Source organism: Aulonocara stuartgranti (assembly GCF_965226115.1).
Source record: "Aulonocara stuartgranti genome assembly, chromosome: 1".
Classification (NCBI taxonomy): domain Eukaryota; kingdom Metazoa; phylum Chordata; class Actinopteri; order Cichliformes; family Cichlidae; genus Aulonocara; species Aulonocara stuartgranti.
This window is the reverse complement of record NC_138939.1, coordinates 35,742,824-35,765,593: the sequence shown is the minus strand read 5'-3', so window position 1 is coordinate 35,765,593 and position 22,770 is coordinate 35,742,824. Positions and strand designations below refer to the sequence as shown.

The window sequence follows — 22,770 nt, the reverse complement described above, 5'->3', positions numbered from 1 at the left end:
TAAAGGAGCTTGCTTCTTCGACATCTTTAAGAGTTCTAAACAAATGTCTGTCCTCCTCCAGAAAATCGTATGTATGCAAACACGCGTTGCAACTTCATATCTTGTGCGCGTTTTTTTTTATTTTGACAGCGAATGCGCACCTGCGGACCACTTATGTGCAGCCCCGGTTATATAGCTCGTCATATTGCAGCCACAGAAATTATTTTGTCCATGAAACCATAAAGCTGCACTTTCTTTTTGCCTTATAGTCTGATTTGTCATAACTTTTCCGTTTTGTGGTAAGCTTTTCTTTGGCTGTCACTTCTTCACCCTGACCTGTCTCATTTGGCTCAGCAGAACTAAAATATATATCCTGCTGCTTTTACACACACACATAACGGTCAGCGATTCTCTGCGCGATCAATCTCTCATATGTTTAAGCTTGCTGCGGGAGATTTCACTTGTCATGTTTGCATAGTAAGCTAACGATTGATAAGACGATGTCAGAGGAAATGGTGCACAAATTATCATCACTCACCAATCAGTACTGTCGCTCTCTATACACAGTTCGCGCGATTGCAAAGTGAAAGCAAAAAACAAGCGTAAATGCAAACGCGATTTCAATATGTCACATATTGACAGTGGCTCACCGATGCCAATGACATACTGTAATTACCCAGCTACATTTCCGAAAGAATACAAAAGCATTGACATATATTTTTCCTTCCTACAATAGCCCGACGGGCAGGGCAAAGATAGATTTTGATAGCCCAACTGGAAAAATCGCTAGCCCCGGGACGTCGGGCTAGCGATTTTACGAGCCCTGTATCTGATTGAGGAATCACTCATCTTTGGAAAAGAGAGTTTATTACAGAGAAATGGCTCTTTCCAAAATAAAAGAAATACTATACGCTTCTTCTGGGCTATATTCTCAGCAGCATATTGTAGCGGTTCAGGGCTTTTTGGGGTTCTGTTTGTACAGTTATGTTTTGTTTATGTTGCCATAGTGACGGGTAACGCCCTCTCGCTGCGACGGTGTGTCCTTCCGGGGTCAGAGGGCGCCCTGTGTGTTGTTGTTGTTGTTGTTGCTGCTGTGCGGTTGCGGCGCTGAGCAGTTAGCTAGCGGCAGTGTTCTTCTGCAGATGTTAATAAACGGCTGTGCTCCCTGGCTAGCTCACGGGAAGCAAGACCAAACGACACCTCCATCTCCTCCTTGTCTGAGCTTGCCACAATATTAAACATATCAGGTCCCCATAAGGAGAATCATGTGCTAACGGCTGTCTAAACGACTCGGGTAAAGTCTGTAGCATGCATGCTTGTTGTTTTTGTCTGCTTCCACTTGTCCTTGCATTAGGATGATGTCGGCGTAAATGTGCAGTCATATTCGTTGTGTTCCCACTAGTGCTGTCAGCGTTAATCTCATTGAAATGACGTTAACGCCACAACACGGCAAATCTCCGTTAACGAGCTACCCCTGATCGCCCCGTGCATGGGGCTAGACGGCCAACACGTTAACGAGCTAACTGCGCTAACACACTAGTTCCCACCCATGTAATTGAACATACTGTTTTACTTTAGTCCATGACACGCTTACCTTCAGGGTCATACGTCACATGAAAACCAAAATAATTCTAAACGCCAGATCTGAATGAGGGTGGGGGAGGTTCAATTTGCCATGTTGCAAGGAGAGCTTAACTTCTGTCTCGCTAGCTTGCCCTGCGCTCTTCCTTCTGACAATGCTGTCTGTGTTGAACGCTCAGTGGATCTGCCCTTGACAGTGCAGCCTAGGCGGAGTAGTCGAACGCAGATTCACTGAGCGCTCAACACAGACAGCATCGTCAGAAGGAAAGTTGATCAAATAAATTACAAATTTTATATTGTTCGATACATATGCGTACCGAACCGAAAGCACTGTATCGAACGGTTCAATATCGATACGAGTATCGTTGCACCCCTAATAATAATAATAATAATAATGAATTGGATTTATATAGCGCTTTTCAAGGCACCGAAAGCGCTTTACAATGCCACTATTCATTCACTCTCACATTCACACACTGGTGGAGGCAGCTATATATGTATATATAAATATATGTACACACTAGTGATTAAATAAAGAAAATCTTAAATAGGAATGTGGGGGGTGGGGGGGCACATGGAATATTGCACAGTGGCAGGAATGAGCAGCAGTACAGACTGAACAGTACAATTTTCTTTAGTGGCAGTTAGTACAGTATTGCACATTTTTTTCCTAATATAAATACCAATAAAGTGAAGTGACCAGTGCAGATTTTACAGTTTACTTGTAAAGCTGCAGGGTAGCGTCTGAGTGCATTCTGTGGAGTGTGTTGTGTGTGTTTAAGTGTTGAAAGCACTGTATCGAACGGTTCAATATCGATACGAATATCGTTGCACCCCTAATATATATATATATATATATATATATATATATATATATATATATATATATATATATATATATATATGTATTTCCCATAGTGCTGCATTAACATCATCTAGCAGACCTTCTGAGGGTACTTCACGTAATCTTGGTAACTGGCTACGGGGGATCCAGGTTTCAAGCTTGGCCATGATCCTATTTTTCAGGTCAGTTCCTCTCACACTCAACGATCCTTCTCCTATCGCACTTGGGGCTATGTACCCAATCTCGGGTGGGGGTGATGATATCGCCCCCCTGACCTGGCGTCCTGACTCCTCCTTGCCGTAGCATTTGTGTTGTACCTCGTCAATCTCTAGCTGTGAGAGCAGTCCCTTCTTTCGAATGTTGGAACACTGAGCTACTAGTTGTTTCGCCGTCATTGTGGATGTTGGGTATCGAAGAATCCATAGGTCCCTCATCCTATTCATGTAGCCCCTTCCGCCGGGGTTACTTGCGTAGTAGCATTCCAACAACGCTCTGTTTTCGTCTCTTGCCCACCGATGCCTTCTTGTTCCAGTAGCCCACTTTTCGTCAGGGTGCCCTGGTTCCTCAACACCTGACGCGGACCTTGTTGACTTCCAGATACAGACGGACAAAATGGTGGTGGCTAACCAACCATAGTGGTGGTAGACAAACAGAAGAAGACGGCCGTAGTGATCGATGTAGCGGTTCCGAATGACAGCAATATCAGGAAGAAGGAACACGAGAAGCTGGAGAAATACCAAGGGCTCAGAGAAGAGCTCGAGAGGATGTGGAGGGTGAAGGTAACGGTGGTCCCTGTGGTAATCGGAGCACTAGGTGCGGTGACTCCCAAGCTAGGCGAGTGGCTCCAGCAGATCCCGGGAACAACACCGGAGATCTCTGTCCAGAAGAGCGCAGTCCTGGGAACAGCTAAGATACTGCGCAGGACCCTCAAGCTCCCAGGCCTCTGGTAGAGGACCCGAGCTTGAAGGATAAACCGCCCGCAGGGGCGTGCTGGGTGTTTTTATGTATATATATATATATATATATATATATATATATATATATATATATATATATATATTTAGTCTGTGAACTGTAAATCTGTTTTTCTTTGACTATTTTATTAATATTTTGCTCTTTACTATTTTGTTCTACTGTACCATTCTGCTGAGTGACTGTCTTCTGCTCATCAAATACATTTCATTGCAATGTTGACCCAGTGCTAACTTGCATATGACAAATAAAACTTAAAACTGAAGTGTTAAACATATTGTAACGTGCGGTGGAGATGAAGCCAGCCGCCTACAGCCAGATGCCGGACATTTATTAAAGGACTTTCTCTGCACAAAGCATGAACTGTTTTTATTGGAAAATTACAAGACCAAGCAATATGAAAAAAGTGTACTTAAACAGTGTGGCCTTAATCTATCGCAGAGGTGTGCAGGTGGATAGCGAATGAGCAACAGCTTTTGACTTTCCAAAAGTACTCATTTATTTACAATATCAAAAATAAAAGTGCTACCTCTACCACACATTACACGAGAGCACACACGGGAGCATCCATTACAGGAGGAGTGCGAAGAAGAACAAAAAGGGGATGACACACCAGTCATGAGACAGGAGGCGCCACCATGTGGTGATACACTGCATTACAATAGCAACTATTACATAGTCCCCCTGGTGAGAAAAAGGCTGTCCTCAGCCGTACACAGCTGAAAAAGCACACACCGCACCTAACAGTACCCTATACATAGAGGTTACAGCTAAGATTGGTGCACACACACAGGGCAAAAGACCATTTAAAAATGAAATTGGTGAAAATAAGACGAATATGTACAGTGGAAAATCAGTTTCCTTAGATTTTTCACTTTTTTTTTTTAAGTAAATGCCAAGAATGAATCTTAACACACTAAAGAGCCATAAAACTGGATTAAGTAGAGCAAACAGAAACATCTTGACTCAAAATAGCAATGCAACAAGACAGCATCAAACAGGTTTAACCAAAACATTTCACTTCAGATCAAGCCTGGTTGTGTGAAAATCATTAGTCCATCTTTTGTTGCTCCAGCCAGACGTAACTCTGGGGCAACGTCTGGCCGTGAAATTATAATGTCCACCAGCAGCTGGGTGCTGGACAGATCTGGGTGAAAGACTGTCTGAAACAGCTCCCACACCAGAAGAAGAGTCAATGTCCGGTAAATCAAAGGGGAATGGCTCAGAGTCAATGTCAGTGTCTGCAGGGCGGCCAGGGTGGGTCTGAGAGTCAGAGTTCAGATCCCCTGCGGTCTCTCTCCCAGCAGGTGATGAAACAAAATGTTCTTTGGAAGTGAGAGAGTCCCAGGTATGGAACGGTTGCATGTTCACAACATGATAAACACCTGCATCCACACCGGAGTCCACCCAAGTGAGCTTGTAATTAACATCACTGAGTCTCTGAGATACACACAATGGTCCCTGAAACAGTGGTGCAACTTTAGCAGTAAAGTTAGACTGAGCGTCTGACCTGGGGTGCGTCTTAACTCTCAAAAGGTCACCAACACGAAACGTGGCATGTCGATGTCTCAAGTCATAGTAATGTTTTTGTCTGTCATGGCTATAGTCCAGAGCTGCTTTGGCGTGGTCATGAGCTTCCTGCAGGGAGGCTCTCAGAGTCTCAGGGTAAGGCACACCCAGTTCATCAACACCTGCTGTAGAAGGCTGAGTGATAAGGTCAAGCGGGGTGTCTAACTCACGACCATAAAGCATCATGGCAGGAGTCATACCTGTCCTGTCATGGGGGGCGGTACGCAGAGCAAAGCAAATCTGAGGGAGAAACTTGTCCCATGATGTGTGCTTATCACCTACATAAGCGCGGATTGCAGTTTTCAGAGTCCGGTTGACGTGTTCAGTAGCATTTGTCTGAGGGTGATATGCCGTAGTGAGTCTGTGCACTGAGCCTAAGGCAGAAACAACATGTTCAAAAAGCTCACTCACAAAAGGAGACCCTCTGTCAGAAATCACGTAAGTGGGTGTACCATGTCTAGCAAAAATGTCAGTGACGAATTTACCAGCTGCTACCTGAGATGTAGCTTCTTTGACAGTGCTGGCTTCAACCCATTTAGTCAACAAACACGATCAAATAAGCATTACCAGTGGGGGTGCGGGGAAGTGGCCCAACAAAATCCACACCCACATACTCCCAGGGTTTCTGGGGGACAATGGGAACCATAAGACCAGCTGCTTTTTTCTGACTTGGCTTGGTGAGTTGGCACACTGAGCATGAAATCACATAGCGTTTCACATCAGTTGCCATTTTGGGCCAGAAAAACCTAAAACGCAGTCTAGCCAATGTCACACCCAAGTGACCTGCTGTGGAGTGGTCGCGGTAATAGTCCAGCAAGGTGCCTCTCATGGAAGTAGGGGCAAATAGTTTCAGCTCTTTCAAAGGGTGCAAAGCACATGTGGACTTGGGTTCTCTGTAATACAAAAGAGAGTCATACACAACATACTGTAACAAGGTGGCACTGTCCGAGCTGTCCAGAGAGTCTGCTTCAATGTCTCTGAGGAGTGGACCTGTGACATGATCGTCTAACTGCAGCTGTCTCAATTGTGAACGGTCAGCCAGAATGACGGGGGGCAGAGTACGAATGTCCAGGCTGCCCATAACAGCATGATCTGGTAAAAGATCAGTCGGCCTGTCACAGGTCAGAGGCAAAGGGTTGCGTGACAGTGCGTCGGAAACTTTGTTTTGTGCACCCGGTTTGTGCACTATTGTGAAATCAAAGTCCTGCAAGCGAAATGACCAGCGGGCGAGTCGGCCCGTTGGGTTTTGACGAGACATGAGCCACCTGAGACTGTTGTGGTCAGTGAAGATAGTAACATGAACACCTTCAACATATGGGCGGAAGTGTTCCAGGGCCCATATCACAGCAAGGCACTCCTTCTCTGAAGTGCAGTAGGGTAGTTCAGCTTTGTGAAGGGAGCGACTAGCAAAAGCCACAACATACTCACGACCCTTGTCATTCTTTTGCATCAACACTGCCCCAAGACCCATGTCACATGCATCAGCGTGAATGGAAAAGGGGGGGTTGAGGTCTGGGAATGACAGGATCGGGGCTGATGTGACATGGTCCTTCAAAGTGTCCATGGCCCTTCGACAGCTGTCATCCCATTGGAAAGCATTGTCCTTTCTGGTGATGGCGTGAAGAGGTTCAGCATGGCAGGCATAATTCTGAATGAAGCGCCGATAATAGCCAGTCAAGCCAAGGAACTGACCGACGTGTTTCACCGAGGTTGGGGTTACAAACTCCTTAACCGCCTTTACTTTGTCTGGATCGAGCTTAACACCTGATGATGTGATGCGGTACCCGAGAAAGGTGAATTCATCAAGGCAGAATTGGCACTTTTTGAGCTTTAATGACAAGCCAGCAGCCTAGAGTCTGCCCAGCACCTCCTCAAGATCCACCAAGTGCTGTTCAAAGGTAGGTGAAGCGATAACAATGTCATCCAGGTAGACTGCGCATGTTTTGTAAATGAGGCCAGCAAGCACAGAGTTCATGAGTCTCTGAAAAGTTGCAGGTGCGTTGCAGAGCACAAAAGGCAGCACCCGAAACTGAAAGAGACCCCAGTGAGAGATGAAGGCAGTTTTAGGCTTCGAGTCCTCTGCTACCGCAACCTGCCAATAGCCTTGCGCTAAGTCCAATGTCAAGACAAACTTTCCCCGTGCCAGAAAGTCCAAAGACTCATCTACACGAGGCAGGGGATAAAAGTCTTTTCAGGTAACTTGGTTGAGCCCTCGAAAGTCCACACAAAACCTTGGTTCCGCGGCAGCTCTATTTACAATGACTACAGGAGCTGCCCAAGGGCATGTGGAAGGTTCAATGATGTTGTCCTTCAACATTTGTTGCACTTGTTTGTCAATCACACGTTTCTTAGCAGGTGATGTGCGGTAGGGTGGGAGATTGACAGGTGTTGCATTGCCAGTCTCTATGGCGTGCTCAGTGAGAGCCGTTCGACCAAGTTGACCATCAAACAAGGAGCTAAACTTGCTGAGCAGATTGAGTAAAGCATCCTTGTTGTTCTCTGAGAGACTTGCTTCAGACAGTTTGGCTGTTAAGTCTGAGCGAATCAAGTCCAAAGACATCAGTGTTCCAGGTGAATGTGAGTAATCATTTTGAAGGTCCTCTTCATTGTCTGCGAGTGGGCAGGGGATGTCCTCAATGTAGACTGTTCTAGTGGGAATGTGAATAGAAACAGAAGCTCTTGCCATAAAATCCATTCCCAGAATGAAAGGAGAGGACAAATCTGGTATTATTGCAAAACGCTGGTAAAGGTTTTTGTTCATGAATCCAATATTGAGCCAAATAGCACCGTCAGGGATACAGGGCGCATTATTGGCGAGGTTAACTGCAGGACAATTACACTCACTTGTTTTTCTAGGGTAAGAGTCATTTACTTGAATGAGATCTGTTCGTACAGCCGAGAGGGAAGCACCCGTGTCGAGGGTAGCATCCACAGATGAAGCATTGAAGTTCACTTTCGTTCTTAGTGGGGTATTCCAGTGGACTTGTGAAAAATTGTCTTCCAAGTATCCAAGACTGTGTCCACCCTGTAGTGAATCGGGCGTGTGAGGCTCCGTTAGTAACTGGGGGAAGGTTGGCCTCTGTGAAATGTCCTCCCCTCCTGTAGTTTCCTGACTGCCTGTATTGTGGCTGGAATGTGGTGCTGCTTAATTCCACCTTTTCATGGCCAGGGTCAGATGGGCCAGGTACCAGCAATGGCTGGACTGGGCCATGCCTAGCGGTGTTTGAGGCTCGTTGTGGCAAATGAGGTTGGGTGTTACAGTTTGGGCAGGTGCGTGTAGTGAACCCTGGCTGAGAGCATTTGAAGCAGTAAGGTTCAGGCTTATAGTTGTCTTTGCCACATAAAGCAGGCTGTGGTCTTTGTGGTCACTGAGTGAAGCTCATGAACACGTAGCAGCAGGTCCATTACAGAAGTGACATTAGCACCATACAGGGCAACTCTGTATTTTTCAAGAGCATGTTTACTAATTAGGTCGATTCTGTCTTTTTCAGGTGGAGGACTCTTCAGTTTGTCAAACTCACTCAACATGTGGGCAACAAAGGTTGGGAGCGGTTCGTCCTGAGCCTGAACATGATCCAAAATTCCTCTCAGGATGCGTTCTTGGTTGTCGGAGGGCAGAAAAACTGTCTTAAACAGTTGACAGAATTGAGCCCATGATGTGATGTGGGAGCTCAATGCCTTGAACCATTTCCCGGGCTCTTTTGCAAGAAAGTGTGGCAGTTCGTTTAGCAATTGCCCATCGGTTAGGTTCAATGAGGCTTTGTATGTGCCAACTGCATTTAACCAGTCCTCAGGTTGCACTTTGCCGTCCCCAGCATACACAGGAGGCTCCAGTTTGACGTGATGTAAAGCTGCCGCAATTACTCTGGAAGTGCTGCTGAGCTCAAGTGAGTGAGATGGGAGGAAAGGATTTGTAGGTTGAAATGGGTTGCTGGCCAGGAACGGATTGGTACTGTTGGTGGGTTCAGTTTTGTCCCTCGCAGGAACATGAGGTATCGATGTGGCCATTGGGAAAACAGGAGACTGTGGGACAGCAGGAGGGGGAGAATTCCCCGTTGTGAGTTGGTCCCACTGCTTTAGTAAACTCTGCTGTATGTTCAGTGAGTCACGTGAACAATCACTAAGCTTATTCACCTCAGTTCTTAACTCCACCACTTGTTGGCTAAGGCTAGGAGTCACATTTTCAACTATCTGGCACATAGGTAACGAGGTAAGTTCCATGTCTGAGTCAGAGTCGTCTGGGTAGTGTGCCATTGCGATTTCAAAAAAAAATTAAGCCGCTCCAGGGCACAGCGCAGTTATTGATGTAGCAGTAAAAGAGTCAGTTAGGTCAGACTAGAAAGACAAAACTGCAAAAATGCGTTCAAGATTAAATTTAGAAAAACCACAAATAAAATTTCGCCCAACAACTGAAATTAGACTGGAGTGATCAGAACCATGTTATTACAATAGCGTGGAAGTGGAGTGGGTAGGGGTGAGCTGCCGTTTCTTTTGATCACCCATTTTCTCCTGTTTTGAATTAGTTAAGGAGGTTAGACTCTGTCTTTATTTTTGACTTTGTTTTGGTAAGGTCAGGGGTGCAAGATTTGTGTAGATTTGTTTTTGTTTATTATTTTGGCCTTGGCTCACCCTGAAGTGTTGACATTCCCGTTTTGTTGTTCCTCTTTTTTTTTCACTTTGTAAATAAATCACATTATAAAGAACGGATTTGTTTCCTGTGGCTGCTTGGGTCTTGTAATATTTGCAATGCAGTGAATTGCCGAATATCCCCACCCCATCTTTTAAAACTGAGTGATAGTTAGTTATTAATTTCAGGTATCAGAGCTCAGTATTCAACAACCAGCATCCCAGCACAGTTTCACATAAATAAGTATATTGACAATACTATCTCATAGTTGCTACACTGTGCGGCACAATACTGCCTCTGGTGGTAAATTCTATATCTATACTTTCAGAGGCAAAAAAGATTGTCATACTAATTTATTAATCACAACTTTATGATTGAGTCGCTAACCATATCATTATAGTGGACAACTAATTAGCCAGGTAACCATGCATGTTTTTTCTGTATTGCATGGCTGTGATGTAAACAACAATTAAATGTGGGTTACAAACCAGTGACCCCAGTCCAGCTGATGTCCACCCGGATGACTAAGTTGCTGTAAATAAAAGTTACCACCTTTCTTCAGGTAGAGGTGGCCTTCAGCTGCCTGTAGGGGCGGCACCTCCGCCATCTCAGGTGGCATGGAAACCCCCCCATCTGCCATTGCAACACACACTGCAGGAAACATTTTTATTTTTGGAGTAGCCACGGCCACTGTAGCTTGCTCCCCAAGGCTCAAATTCACTTCAGGACGGGACGGCCCTGTGGCACCCTGAGCTGGGATTAACAAGCAGAGAGCAGTTGGTCCTGACAGCCACTCACTGAAGGTAAACCAGTCAAACTCAGTGTCTGTTTGATTGACAAGCTGGTGGTTCTTTAACATATTCCTGGGATTTGATAGCAACAAGTGCACGATGTGAAATCTTAAACGCATGATGCATATCAGACATAATATCCGTGAGAAGGAAAGCTTGCAATGCAAAGTTTAAAATGAACTTTTCAGCAGTTTTGTGCTATGACAGCAAAAATCAAAGCACGAACCAGTTTTCAATCAAAACTGTGCAACAACAGATTTATTCTTGTCTAAATTAATTCTTCAATTATTTTCTTACACAAAAATGTTGTTTGCTTTGCAGTTTGACCAATAAAACACAAACAACATCTACCTAACACTTAACACTTCAGGTAAGTGTTTCGAATATGTGCAGCACTCTGATAACAATTGTCATGCTCGGCCTCCATTTTGCCTAATTGAGCTCTTTAAAGATTGAGGTCATGACACAGTTTGAATGCAAGCAGCTAATCTTATACTTTCCTCTTTTGAGTTGCTGCTCTGGAGACCTCCCACGTCCAACCCCAGAGCCTTAAAAGGGGGTCTTCTTGAGTGTCAGCTGGCCTTCTTGTCACTGTGACAGCAGGAGTTACTTTGACAACAGGGGTTCATGATAAACATTTGCAGAAGACCTTCCAAATATCCAAGGGTGTTAAAATTTGAAGGTGGGGCAGAAGATTTCACAGAAGATTTGCTACAATTAATGTATTTAAAGGAAATCAAGCTCATGTAAGGGCTAAACGTCTGATGCTTTCTTCGGACCAAACTGGTGCAAGCAGGACAATAAAAATTTAAGAAAAATCATCACTTCGAAACATGAGGCTAAGCTCACACTGGGAGCAACTCAGAGGATTTGGCCCTGGGATTAATTTCCAGCAGACTGAGGCTGTTTCAGTGAGTGCAGGACAGCAGGCAGCAGGTGCTCGGTGTCAGGATGTTTGCTCTTATTTCCCTAAGACTAAAATTAGAGTGCAGACATTTTCTGCAGCCACCCAAAGATACTCCAGAGTTCAGGAGGAAAGGGAACGATTCAGCTCATACTCAGCAGCACAGACTGCTTGAGTCCACAACAAAACAACATTATATCCAACTGAAACTAAGCCGGTTTCAAGCCGGAGTTCAACTTTGTAGAGTAATTCTCTTTCATTTGCGTCTTAAATTTGCTTCTTTTATAGGTATGTCTGATAATCATGGTTTTAGGCTTTGACCTCTAATTCTGTTTGGTAAGGTGTGGCTTAGACAGTATAGTAGATAATCCGTGAAATGCTGTATTTGTAGATCTATCCTCAGTTGTTCTCTTTGTGCCAAAGTTTCCTATGCTGAACCTAAAGTTGCCCCTGATGGCTCCTGTTGCCATTGTTGTGTGAATGACTGTATGAACAAACACATTGTAAAACACTCTATACAAGCACAAATGCTAAAAAGTTGTTATGTAGGTGAGGACACTTTACCATTTGTGCCATCAGTGGTTGATCATTTTCAGCCGAGTTTACTCCCTCTCACTTTTTAAAACTTTGGTCATGGACTCAAAGCTACCACCCCTCTCCTCAACATGAATCTGGTCACCCTCCTGTATGTGTCAGTGAGCTTCCTTGGGTTTACTTTTATTTGGTACAGAGGCCATTTTTAAATCCTGCAGTCTTCTTGAGACACTATTTTTAGTAGCAGTTTGTCATCCTTTCAAAGCAGTCTTGCCTTAAGGAAGGACTTTACGTGCCTTTCTATTTCAAATAGTGACACTTCTTGTAACTGTGCAGCATCTTCAGGACCCAATTAAAAGTTATGAAACCTGCTAATGAGCCTGCTGTCATATGAGCTCATAGTTTCCCAAACCTAGCTGAAAACTTGGCCTGGAGCCCATCCGCAGAGGTTAAATCAGTAAATCTAGCATGCAGATGAATTCTGGGCACACAGCAAAAGATTTTAAGTGCACCTAAGCAGCAAATCAATGAATGCAAAAGAAGAAAATTATAAACAGATAAAATACCATAATCAATCATCAGCACTCAGTGTAACTGAATTTATTTATCTGTAGTCAAAGATGTATTAAGTTCCATCAGATATCATTCACAGAAAAATATAGTATAAACAGAGATAGGACCTACTTTTTGCTTCACTACATTTTGCAATATTACAACAAAGTGCCACAAGAAACAGAAAATTTAAGTACTTTCCCCAACCTAAAGGCAGAAATACAGAGAATTGTCAAGTGATAGTGGCATTGTACTTTCAAAATCCAACATGCGTTTTACAAATCTTCATAGAAGTGGCCAACTGTGAAGGAAAAAACAAACAAACATTATTAGCATTTACACTTGTAGAATGAATTACCTTTATCAAACACCTATTATCTCTAATTAATGAAGATAGGTTGCTCATAATATTTCTGGCACTTCATGTGTACATTTTGTGTCAACTTTGTTGTGGAACAAAAACAACATTTGCAGCTGTGCAGCGACTGAGATTATCATGCATTGCAACATCTCATAAAAAAAAACAAAAAAAGCTGCTCTGAAGACTTAATAGTCTATTTCTTAAGCCTTAAAAGGGAATTCCAAAACCTTTTTCATCATCAGTGTGTTTAGCAATGGTGATGTCTAACATCATCACAAAAGTATTTGTTTGATGTTTTTATAGAGTTAATTTCTTTTTTGAGGAAATGTTGTCTTTGTCTAATTACAAATATTGACTAAGCAAACTAGTCTTAGTCAGAACTCTTCTTTTGCATTATTTAGACTAATCCATCATCTCTCACTGACGCATGTCACCTGTTTTGTAGTGTGAAATGCTGATGGAAATCAACTACAGCAACGGGCTGGAGTCTGACCTTTCCCAGCCATATCCTCCGCCCTTATTGCCAAAGCCGGGAAAAGACAACGCAAGACTTCAGAAACTCAAGAAGAAGAGAGCCAAGAAAAAAGGCAGCCTCACACAGACGCCAATCCCCTTTCGCTCCTGTTTGTCGCCTGTCAACGAAGCAAGCACAGACCTCGAACACAGCGACCAGTCTAGCCCACCAAAGACACCAGATTCAGTCTACATTGCTGATTCATCTGTTTTTGGTTTTCCCTTTGGTTCCCTTTATAGTTACTCTCCATCTGCATTCCCTCATTCTCAGAGTATCTCGTATGGCCAAACTGGTGGCTTCCCTCCTCAGCCCCTTGCAGCTCAGATCAGGACAGTAGACGAGCAGGTAGCTCCGCTGTATGAGTGCTCCTCTTTCTTATTTGACGATGCTACTCCTTTTACAATGCCACCTTTGAGTCCACCAGCCCTCTTGCCACCCGATAAGCCTAAAACGTCACTTCTTTCTTCTACTGTCAATGTAAACATGACACAAAATTCCCATGGGTCAGCCACAACAGTCCCTCCAGTCACTATGTTGCAGTCCAGCCCTAAAATATCAACTCATGGCTTGACCCTCTCCCCAGCTGCCACCCACTATGGCCCAGACCTGGCACCTCCTCAAGCTGCAGAACAACCTTCTGTTCCAGTGCTGAGATCAATTTACAACAGTCACACACAACCTTTTATTTCGAGCCAGAGGGAGAACGATACTGGTTCAAAGGACAACCCTCAGAGCCAGATATCGTCTTGGACCGCCAGACCTACCAGTAATAGCCACTTTGTTCCAAGCCACATGTCTCCTGAAGTAACCGCCTCAAAAATATCACTTGTTGAAGCAGTGAAAGAGCCAAAGCCTGAAGTCACACAAACTAGGATTTATACATCAAAGGCAACATTTTATGAAATTTCTAAACCTTCCTCCATCCAAGACCTCACAGCAATACATTCAGCTTACCATGGTGCACAATTATCTGCCACATTCAAGGAGAAAACAGCTGTGTCAGTGGTGAAAACAGAGGAGAACACATCATTTTCTAGGACACAGCATGGAAGACCCAAGACTCCCTCTTGCATGCCAAATCGAGTATCCACACCCATTTTTGAAATATCAAAACCTAACCCGCTTTTATTTGCCGCAAGTCCTGCATTCAGCTCTTCTGAAGATATGCAAGTACCTGCTCTCCCCAAGGAGGCTCCAAGACACAATTCAGTGATTCACACTAGTGCTATAAGTAAACCCCCAGCTGCCACAGAAGAACAAAGGCAGACTCATAATAATAACATGTCTGCTTTCAAGCAAGCCAGCAATTACAAAGAGGTAGACATTCATACCCAGAGGAGTTCTATAAATTTAAGTGTTGGCAGTTCAGAGCTGTGCCATAGAGAGAAAATGACTGTACCTAACATCCCCATGGTCAAACCAACACCAACAGGACTTGTCACTCCAAAACAAAATGCAGGACACTTTTCTGGAAATGAAGCTTTGTCTTTGCCAAAGATTCCATCATTTCTTTACGTGCCAAAGACTCCTAACCCTACACCAGTGACATCAGTCCAAATACCACCGTGTTCCAGCCCAGTGTCCACCACCTATCGCCCTCCTGTCATCGAGGCACGCAAGTCTTTGACATCACTGCTGGAGAGTCAAATGTCATTAGCAAATTCAAAGCCCAAATCACGATCTACATATTATGGGCTGACTCCAGCTGAATATGCTGCCTATGGTGGAATTAGGACTATCACATCACATCACAGCCATGTATCCCCGAGGAATAATGAAAGCTTTGCCGATAAACTACACTCAGATGTATGCATAGATGGCTCAGATATCTCAAAGCCAGAAAAACAGCTCAATGGACATGAGGTTCTGCCCTCTTCAGTTCACAGTTTACAACCTGTGTCATCATCAAACAATTCTGAACATGCAGCTGAACAGATTATATCTTGTAGGAAAGATGTCTTTGAGGAAAATTGGTCTGAAGCTCACAGTAATGGAATGCAATCACTTAAAACATCTAACGTGGACACAGTAAAACCTGAGATCCCCCTTGGCTTGGCACAGAAAACAATACAACAATCCCCAAGTGATGTATCCACACCAAAAGCCTCATACTCTGAGGCTCCAATACCAATACCTAAAGCAGGTGAGGTACTCACACAAAGTGTGGCACAGTTTTCTGTAGAGGCAGCACTAAAATGCCTCACTGATAACAATGGTTTGTCAAGTTCTTCCTCAGCCTTAACTAAAATACATCTAAATGCAGAAACACACCCTGAAGCAAAACTGGTACATTTTATAGAAAATGGTTACAAGCCCAATAAAACACCTCCAGTTTCACAGACTAATAAAAGAGACCAGTCAGGAAAAACAGAGCTAGGCCCAGTCCAAACTTACGAAACTGCTGGTGGAGTCAGTTTGCCAAATGTCCAAATCAATGCCAAGCCCGAGAAAAACCTGTCCGACTGTGAAAACCCATTAGTTCAATCTCCTCCCACACAGACAGAGTCCAAATTCTCAGAAAGCGACATAATTAATGATGAGTTCAACTCAGGAATGCAGCAGTCCAACAAAATGTTGATTAAAATACCTGCCGAAGCCACACTACACAAACAAAGGGAAGATGTCAAAAAGCAAACTAAAGTGTCCACTAAGACAAACATTGGGAACATTATGCCTTTAATGGCCGAATGCATCCCTGATATATCAATCAGTGAGCCCACTTTTTTAAATATGCACCCTAAGAAGACAGTTATCACAGCCCCAAGATCTGTGGTATCCTATGGGCCTGTCACAGCATCTGTATGTTCTGCCGAGTATAGTATCTACACACAACCTGTAGCTGACCAAAGACCCAAATTTATACAACCACCCAAAGCAGAAATGCAGGTTTATACACATAATCAACCAGTTGAAAATAAGAGCTGTCTGCCCATGTTATCAAATATGTCTGTAAATACAGAACCAAACCCTCCTGCCCTACATACCGCCATAATTCAGTCACCCAAGATTTCAAACAAAAACCCTTTAAAATCAGACTCATTCAATGTGCCAGCAAAAGAGCCTCAAAAGCTAACAAATATTAGCAAAAATATAAACACACAGACTATAGAATCCAGTAATCAAAGTAATGTTGTTCAAGGGATACGTTTTTACACAAACTCTAGCAGAGTAATTGCTCAACAAGCAACTGAAATCATTCTTAATACTAAAGATGGAGTAATATCAAGCCAAGCAAATACAGAACCCAAACTGACAAATTATATTAATACTGATGCTAACAGAGACAAAAACTCAGCAGTTGACAAAGTACATCCACAGGCCATCACTGAGAGAGAAGGTTTATTAACTGATAATATGGCAATAGAATGTCTTTCCACTACAATTTCCAAAACAGAAAACATGCAAGAAAATTGTGAGTTTGAAACAAAACAAGCTGCTCCTAGTCTTTCAAAAGGGACCACAGCGGTTAGCATACCCTTAAATGAAAACAAACTAGCCAGCAAACCAAATGCAAACTCTTTCACAGATGCAGTTCCACCAAGATTATTAAGAAATCTGGAGGCAATTCAACTGGAAAAGACACAGTCAAACAATTTCCAGAACAGCAATACTCAGTTTATTCCTCCTGCTGAAACCAAAGTCCCCAACAGGCTTAACATGGAAACTGCCCTGCCAATAACGGCAGATGCAGCAGTGAGTGGTAATCCAATATTTAATGCTTCACAAGCTGGTAAGCAAACATTGCCTCCTAGCCCTACAATGAGGCATATGATACCAAAAGGCCCTCAGATGAAAAATGACAGATCTGAGAGTCTATCTTCAATAAAGCCAGTCATGAATACTTCTCTTTGTGGCTCTGTTGATGGTAACCAGTTTGGCAAATCATCTGACACACCTGAACAACAAATTGCTACTAGAAACCATGTGAATAAACAAGTCTCTTCCAGCGAGCCAGTTATAAGCAATAAATCTTCAGCAACTCCACCTAGAAAACTGAAAAACTCTGAAATATCTATGGATACAACAACTTCCCTTTGTACTGTTCATACTGCACCATATTGTGCATCTATGGAGCAGCAAACTACACAACTGGCAAGATCTAGTCAAATTATTGGAAATAATGCTCAGACTGTGAATTCAGTGGGCTCTCAGACTCTACTGAAACAACTTAGTTCTGCCACTGAAACAAACAAATCAATAGAAACTAACATGTGTGTTGTAAATTCTCCTATAATCTCTTATGGTGCTTCAAATAAACAGCCTGCTACAAATTTTCAATGGTTCAATGAAGCCACCAGTAATTTAAAAGTCCCGCATAGCCCCAATACAGCAACTAAACCTTCCCCTCTACCAGAGAGAAGAGTGTGTAATACACCTAAACAATCATGTACTCCTACCATACCCCTGTCCCCTCAAAGCTCTGTGACGTTAAACCATGTGACAGAAATAAACCCCTCTACTACCATAATGAACGATCAGATAAACCCTCCAATTACAGCTTTTCAAAATAATACACCTACTAGAACCACCGAGCCATTTGCTATCTTAGAGAATACCTCAAAAACAGAAATAAAACCCCTTAGAACTAATGATACTTCAGCCACTGAGGTAAAAATAAACTCCCCAATTCAACACAATAAAATTTCAGCTCAAGATGTAAAACTCCCCCAACTAAGCACTGACGCTAGTATTCTCACCCATCACAGCTATTCTTCGCTGCTTAGTGGACCTAGAGCAGAAGCAAAACCTCCCATTAAGCAGGTCGGTCTTGGGTCTCCAAGACAGTCATCAGATGTACAAATAGAATCCTCAAAGTGTCCCCAGTATGTGGCTCAGGTTAGCTCACCAACTATTAGTGTTCATTCTATGACAGAGCAACTTGTAGAGAGCATTTCCCCCACAAATCCAGCAACAGATACTGTCATGAAACCACCCATGATTAAAGCCGATGTGATTGATTCTGCCACTCCTGCCTCTCTGCCTCAGGCCTCAATCTCAGTAAAAGCTCCATCCCCAAACAGAGGAACGTCACCGCTATCTCAGCAAAAAACTGGACTCAAAGGCAAGGATGTTCTCAAGTCCAAACCAGCTGCACCAACAGGAACCCCGATAGTCGAAGCCTCCACGAAGTCAGTGACATCAACTGCATCTTCAATTGCTGACAAGAAGCCTGTTGCAGCAGAAAAATCTCCTTCATCCAGTGAGCAGAAAGCAGCCCAGAAGCCAAAAGGCCTTAAGAGTAAGCTTAGTGGTTGGACACGACTGAAGAAGCACATGGTCGTTGAGCCAGAGGAACCCCAGTTTCCAGAGCCAGAGGCTAAACCTCAGGTTAATTCCAGTGGCAGCAATAAGAAAATAGAACAAATTGATAACAAGTTGACAGCAGACCAACATGATCAGGAGGTAGCTACGAACAAAGAAGGTCCTAAAGCACTGAAGATGTGGGATGCACTCCTCTTTCAGATGTTCTCCACTAAAGAGCGAATTATGCACCAGATCAACGCCAACAAGACTGATTTAGACAAGAAAAAGTCTGCTAAAGATAATCAGGCAGAGGTTCCTTCATTTGTCAATCGTCTCCCAATTTTACTGTACAGCCCTCGATTTGACGCCAGGAAGCTGAAAGAAGCAGTGGAGAAGCCACTCACAAAAATAGCAGCTGTGTTTGAAAGGGGGCTGATAAAACGGAAATCTCAGGAGGAAGAACGGAAGGACTTCAACAGAACAGCCAAAGGATTTGGTTCAACAAAAGCTGCAGATATGTAATGATGGAAATGATAATGATTTGAAAATTATATATCAAATCGCTAATTCATAACTCAATAGACAGAACACTGAAAGTGATTTGAAAAAAACAAACAAAAACAAAACATTGGCTGACTATTCTTGGAAAGGTGATGAAGGCTGCAAAATGACAGCAACGCTGCAACAAGTGTTTGACCCAAGGCTGGAACTTTGTCATTGCCGTGGTGTAGTTTAAAGTATAAAGGTAAAGAAAGTAATGAAAAAGTAAAGAAAAAAAGAAAAGAAATCCCTGTTACACAATAGATGTTTTCAAGTACTCTTAGTGGTGAAGAAGTGCAGGTTTACTTGACCAAAAAAGTAAACTTGACAAAATAAAACATAACGCAAAAAGGAGGAAAAATATTAAAGAAACACATTATAAAGTCTAAATCTACTTGCTTAAATTTTTCTTTTTTCATTTGATCGTGGGCTAGTTGGGAGTTTTAAATGCTTTTATTGTAGACTGTAGATTTGTTTGTTTTATTTGTAATGCTTGACCTTTTTCTATTTTTCTAAACAATTTAAAGCTTCTAGTATTCATTGCTGGCAGGCAGTTTATCTGTGTAATAAAAAGGGCTTTGACATTCCTGCAACAACAGGGCAGATGGATTTTGAAAGAAGGCACACTTCCTGAGACAAATGAAGATTCAACGTGTGGTCAGAATAAATGTAGGTTTCTGTAAGTCAGATATTGATGAGAAAAAAGTGTTGGTTTTCAAGCAAGGCAGGAAACAACAATCAGTGTATAGGTTGGCATACTGCAGAGGTGGGCATTAATGAAAAAATATTGTGTTAACTACAGGAGCAATGTTTATGGTTTTAGCCATGCTAGCAACTTTAGGACGTGGATAGACCATTCTTCCAATGGTACGGTGGTCTGTTGGGTGTTCTTGACCTAATATCTTCACCTTCTACGTAAAGAAGCAATATATTTTGTACTGATATCAATGCCCCTGTTAGAACACAACCAAATTATCGTTGTTTTTATCTGCCACAAATAGTCATGGTCAAGTCTGGGACTTCATTAGGTCCAAACTTTAGTTTGTCCAGTTCTCAGATACCAAAGTACCATACATAATGGCTTATTAATTAACAATAGCATGCTAGCATGCGAACACACTAGACTAAAATGATTATGGCTGTTAAGTGTTATGCCTGGTAAACTTGTGCTAGCTTTGTCACAATGTTATCAAAGCGTAAACACTGTTGTGCCTCAGTGCAGTCTGAGAGAGCTGCTAGCATGGCTCAAAACTTTTTTCTTTTTAATATCTTAATCATATATTGCTCAGGCTGGGGGCATCCCAGAATCAAATCCCTTTTCCATCACTCTTAATTCATAATGGTAAAGATTAGCTCCTCCGTCAGCAAAGTCAGTTACACCAACAGTTGCCTCAATGTGCTTTCTATTGTAAGGTAAAAAAAACCCTACAATAATACAACAATACAAAATGATACCTATGAAAGTAGATATTTTCCTGTATGAGCATGTTGGAGAATGATAGTTTCCACCAAACAATGATGATATGATAAACTATCTTCATCTAGTGTGATAGTTAAAACAACATGAACTGTTTTATTGGTGAGGATTAGTTTTCTGCATTGTTACAAATTGTTAAGGGCTTCTGACTAAATTGCAAGAAGGATGTATATATATAACCACTGGTAAATGATGATGACAGTAAATATGGCTGATGTAGGAAGACAAACTGAAGGAAAATGAGTGAAGAGTAGATTTGTGATATTTCACGTGTCTGTCTATAGGATTGTGCTGGACGGGATGCTGTTTTGTTTAAATCTTTCTCTTACATTACTGGGATTCAACATCTGTTTAGTTTGGGTTTTTTTCTGAGATCACCATTGTGATGTGGAATTTCTTCATTGAAGGGACTTAAATCACGTAATCTAAAAACAGACCCATTTATTATGCTGATGCTTAATATATCTTTGTGTGATTTTTAAAAATATATAAAGTTTTGTGAAACTGTTGGATTTTTCTTTTTTTTTTCCTTCTCTGAGGAAATACTGTGAAAGTTCCAAGTGGCGGCACATCAGAGAGGATAGCTCATTAGAATGTTCCACTGTTATACTTATTATTTTCAGCCCCTCCAAAGTCTTAACATTTGACTTCCCCGTTTGGTCAAAAACAGGGAAAGATCTTTTTTTTTTCTGATGGCAGTTTCCTGATGATGACAGTTTTGATGAAAAAAAATGCAAACAGGTAAAAATAGAGAAAATGTGACAGACTAATATAACACATTAGTTCACATTTGATGGTCAAGTGATTAATTCTGGAAATGGGCTAAAAAAAAGTTTCAGTGTGCATTTGAGCAAAAGCAACAAATCTTTTATTTGTTACTCAGACAATTGGGTTTAAGTAATTTAATTTCCAAATTTGAGTGTAAATATTGTTCAAGACTGAACCAATTTTAATTCTAACTTACATTTAAGATTCATACAGTAAAACCTTTAGCCAGTATTTCACATTTTAAAGTAAAAGTAAGGCTTTGGTATGTGGAAAAGCCATGGTTAAACTAACTGTAAAAGTACTTCCTCCCATTGCTCAAAAATTAAGCTAGATTATTTTCCATCAATATTCCACACATAGATTGTCTCATTTGAGCCCCGCCCACAATGTTATGACTTAGGGCTGGGCGATATGACCCAAAATTCATATCTCGATATATTTTAGCTGGATGGCGATATAAGATATATATCTCGATATTTTTTTTTAAGCCATAAAGTAAGAACAAAAAGAGAGTTCTTAGTCAAAGCTGTTTCCCAGATGTCACACAGGCACTTTTATTAACATACAGCACAGATGTACATGAAAAATTACTCAAAATTAAATTATGAGCATTCATTAAATAATAATGCTCCATAAATAAAAGAAAACAAGGTTGTTTTTGTGCTAAACAAAGAGCTCACAATTGTGCAGTCAAAATGTAAACTAAAAGACGCTGAGCGTAATAACAAAGACAGACAGATTTCACAGCTGCTCTGTTCCCAAGTTTTACTGTGTGACTGATAGCCTGGAGTTTGAAATCCGCTTCATAACCACGTCTCTTACAGGTGCCATTTATGGTCCTTATACACACACAATACGGTAATATTACGTTGATGCACAGTACGTATCACTCCGCGAAGCTCCTCGGTAGCCGTAATGCGCCGACAATCTATCAAGCGGTGCAGCTTACCAAAGTCGTACTCAAACATTTTTGACAGATTGCTGAGCGCCGTGTACCACATAAAATCGGTTCGCGGCCATCAAGCACAACCAGAATTCATACATAAGGCGCGCTATCAACTTTTGAGAGAATGAAAGGATTTTAGGGTTAGCGTGGTTAGCTCGTTAGCGCGGTTAGCTCATTAGCATGTTTAGCTCGTTAACACGTTGACGCCGTCCAGCCCCACGCATGGGGCGATGCGCAGTAACTCGTTAACGGAGATTTGCCGTGTCCGTCTTGTCGCTGCCTGCACGTGAAGCGATGGGGGAGGAGGGGGAGTTGTCTTCAGTGAAGGCGAGGCGGAGTAACGTTGCGTAGAGACAAAAGTGGACGAAAGAGAGGCAAACTTGCGGCTCCACAACTATAATTATAACGTAACATAGACTATATCGATATAAAGGATATTGTCACATCTTATATCTCGTATAAAAATATATCGATATGTTTTAAAAACTCGATATATCGCCCAGCTCTATTATGACTCTATAAGAATATTTAATCACTTTTCCCTGATCAGCTATCTCTCGATTATTG

At 42.3% G+C, this 22,770-nt stretch overlaps 3 protein-coding genes across 4 annotated transcripts in view; 1 reads left to right on the top strand and 2 right to left on the bottom strand.

The window, feature by feature from the left end:
- LOC309710307 (uncharacterized protein) overlaps nucleotides 1-22,770 on the bottom strand; it is a gene marked incomplete at its 3' end in the record, with an annotated part of 36,588 nt that overhangs the window by 9,501 nt on the left and 4,317 nt on the right. The window lies entirely within an intron of this gene.
- On the top strand, nucleotides 10,263-20,993 carry LOC309708530 (uncharacterized protein). Its single transcript, XM_082536651.1, has 2 exons — nucleotides 10,263-10,375; nucleotides 13,160-20,993. The coding sequence occupies exon 2, from the start codon at nucleotides 13,166-13,168 to the stop codon at nucleotides 18,992-18,994; it is 5,829 nt and encodes a 1,942-aa protein (XP_082392777.1). The 5' UTR covers nucleotides 10,263-10,375; nucleotides 13,160-13,165; the 3' UTR covers nucleotides 18,995-20,993.
- Nucleotides 12,386-22,770, bottom strand: part of lsp1b (lymphocyte specific protein 1 b) — a 59,220-nt gene continuing 48,835 nt past the window's right edge. For both annotated transcript variants that reach the window (XM_082536664.1, XM_082536663.1), the window contains one exon: nucleotides 12,386-12,654. In XM_082536664.1, the coding sequence (XP_082392790.1) occupies nucleotides 12,629-12,654 (26 nt within the window). In that variant the 3' untranslated portion in view covers nucleotides 12,386-12,628. The remainder of the gene's footprint in view (nucleotides 12,655-22,770) is intronic.

Coding starts and splice junctions, on each gene's coding strand:
- LOC309708530 (XM_082536651.1), top strand. CDS start 13,166: ATGCTGATGGAAATCAACTACAGCAACGGGCTGGAGTCTGACCTTTCC.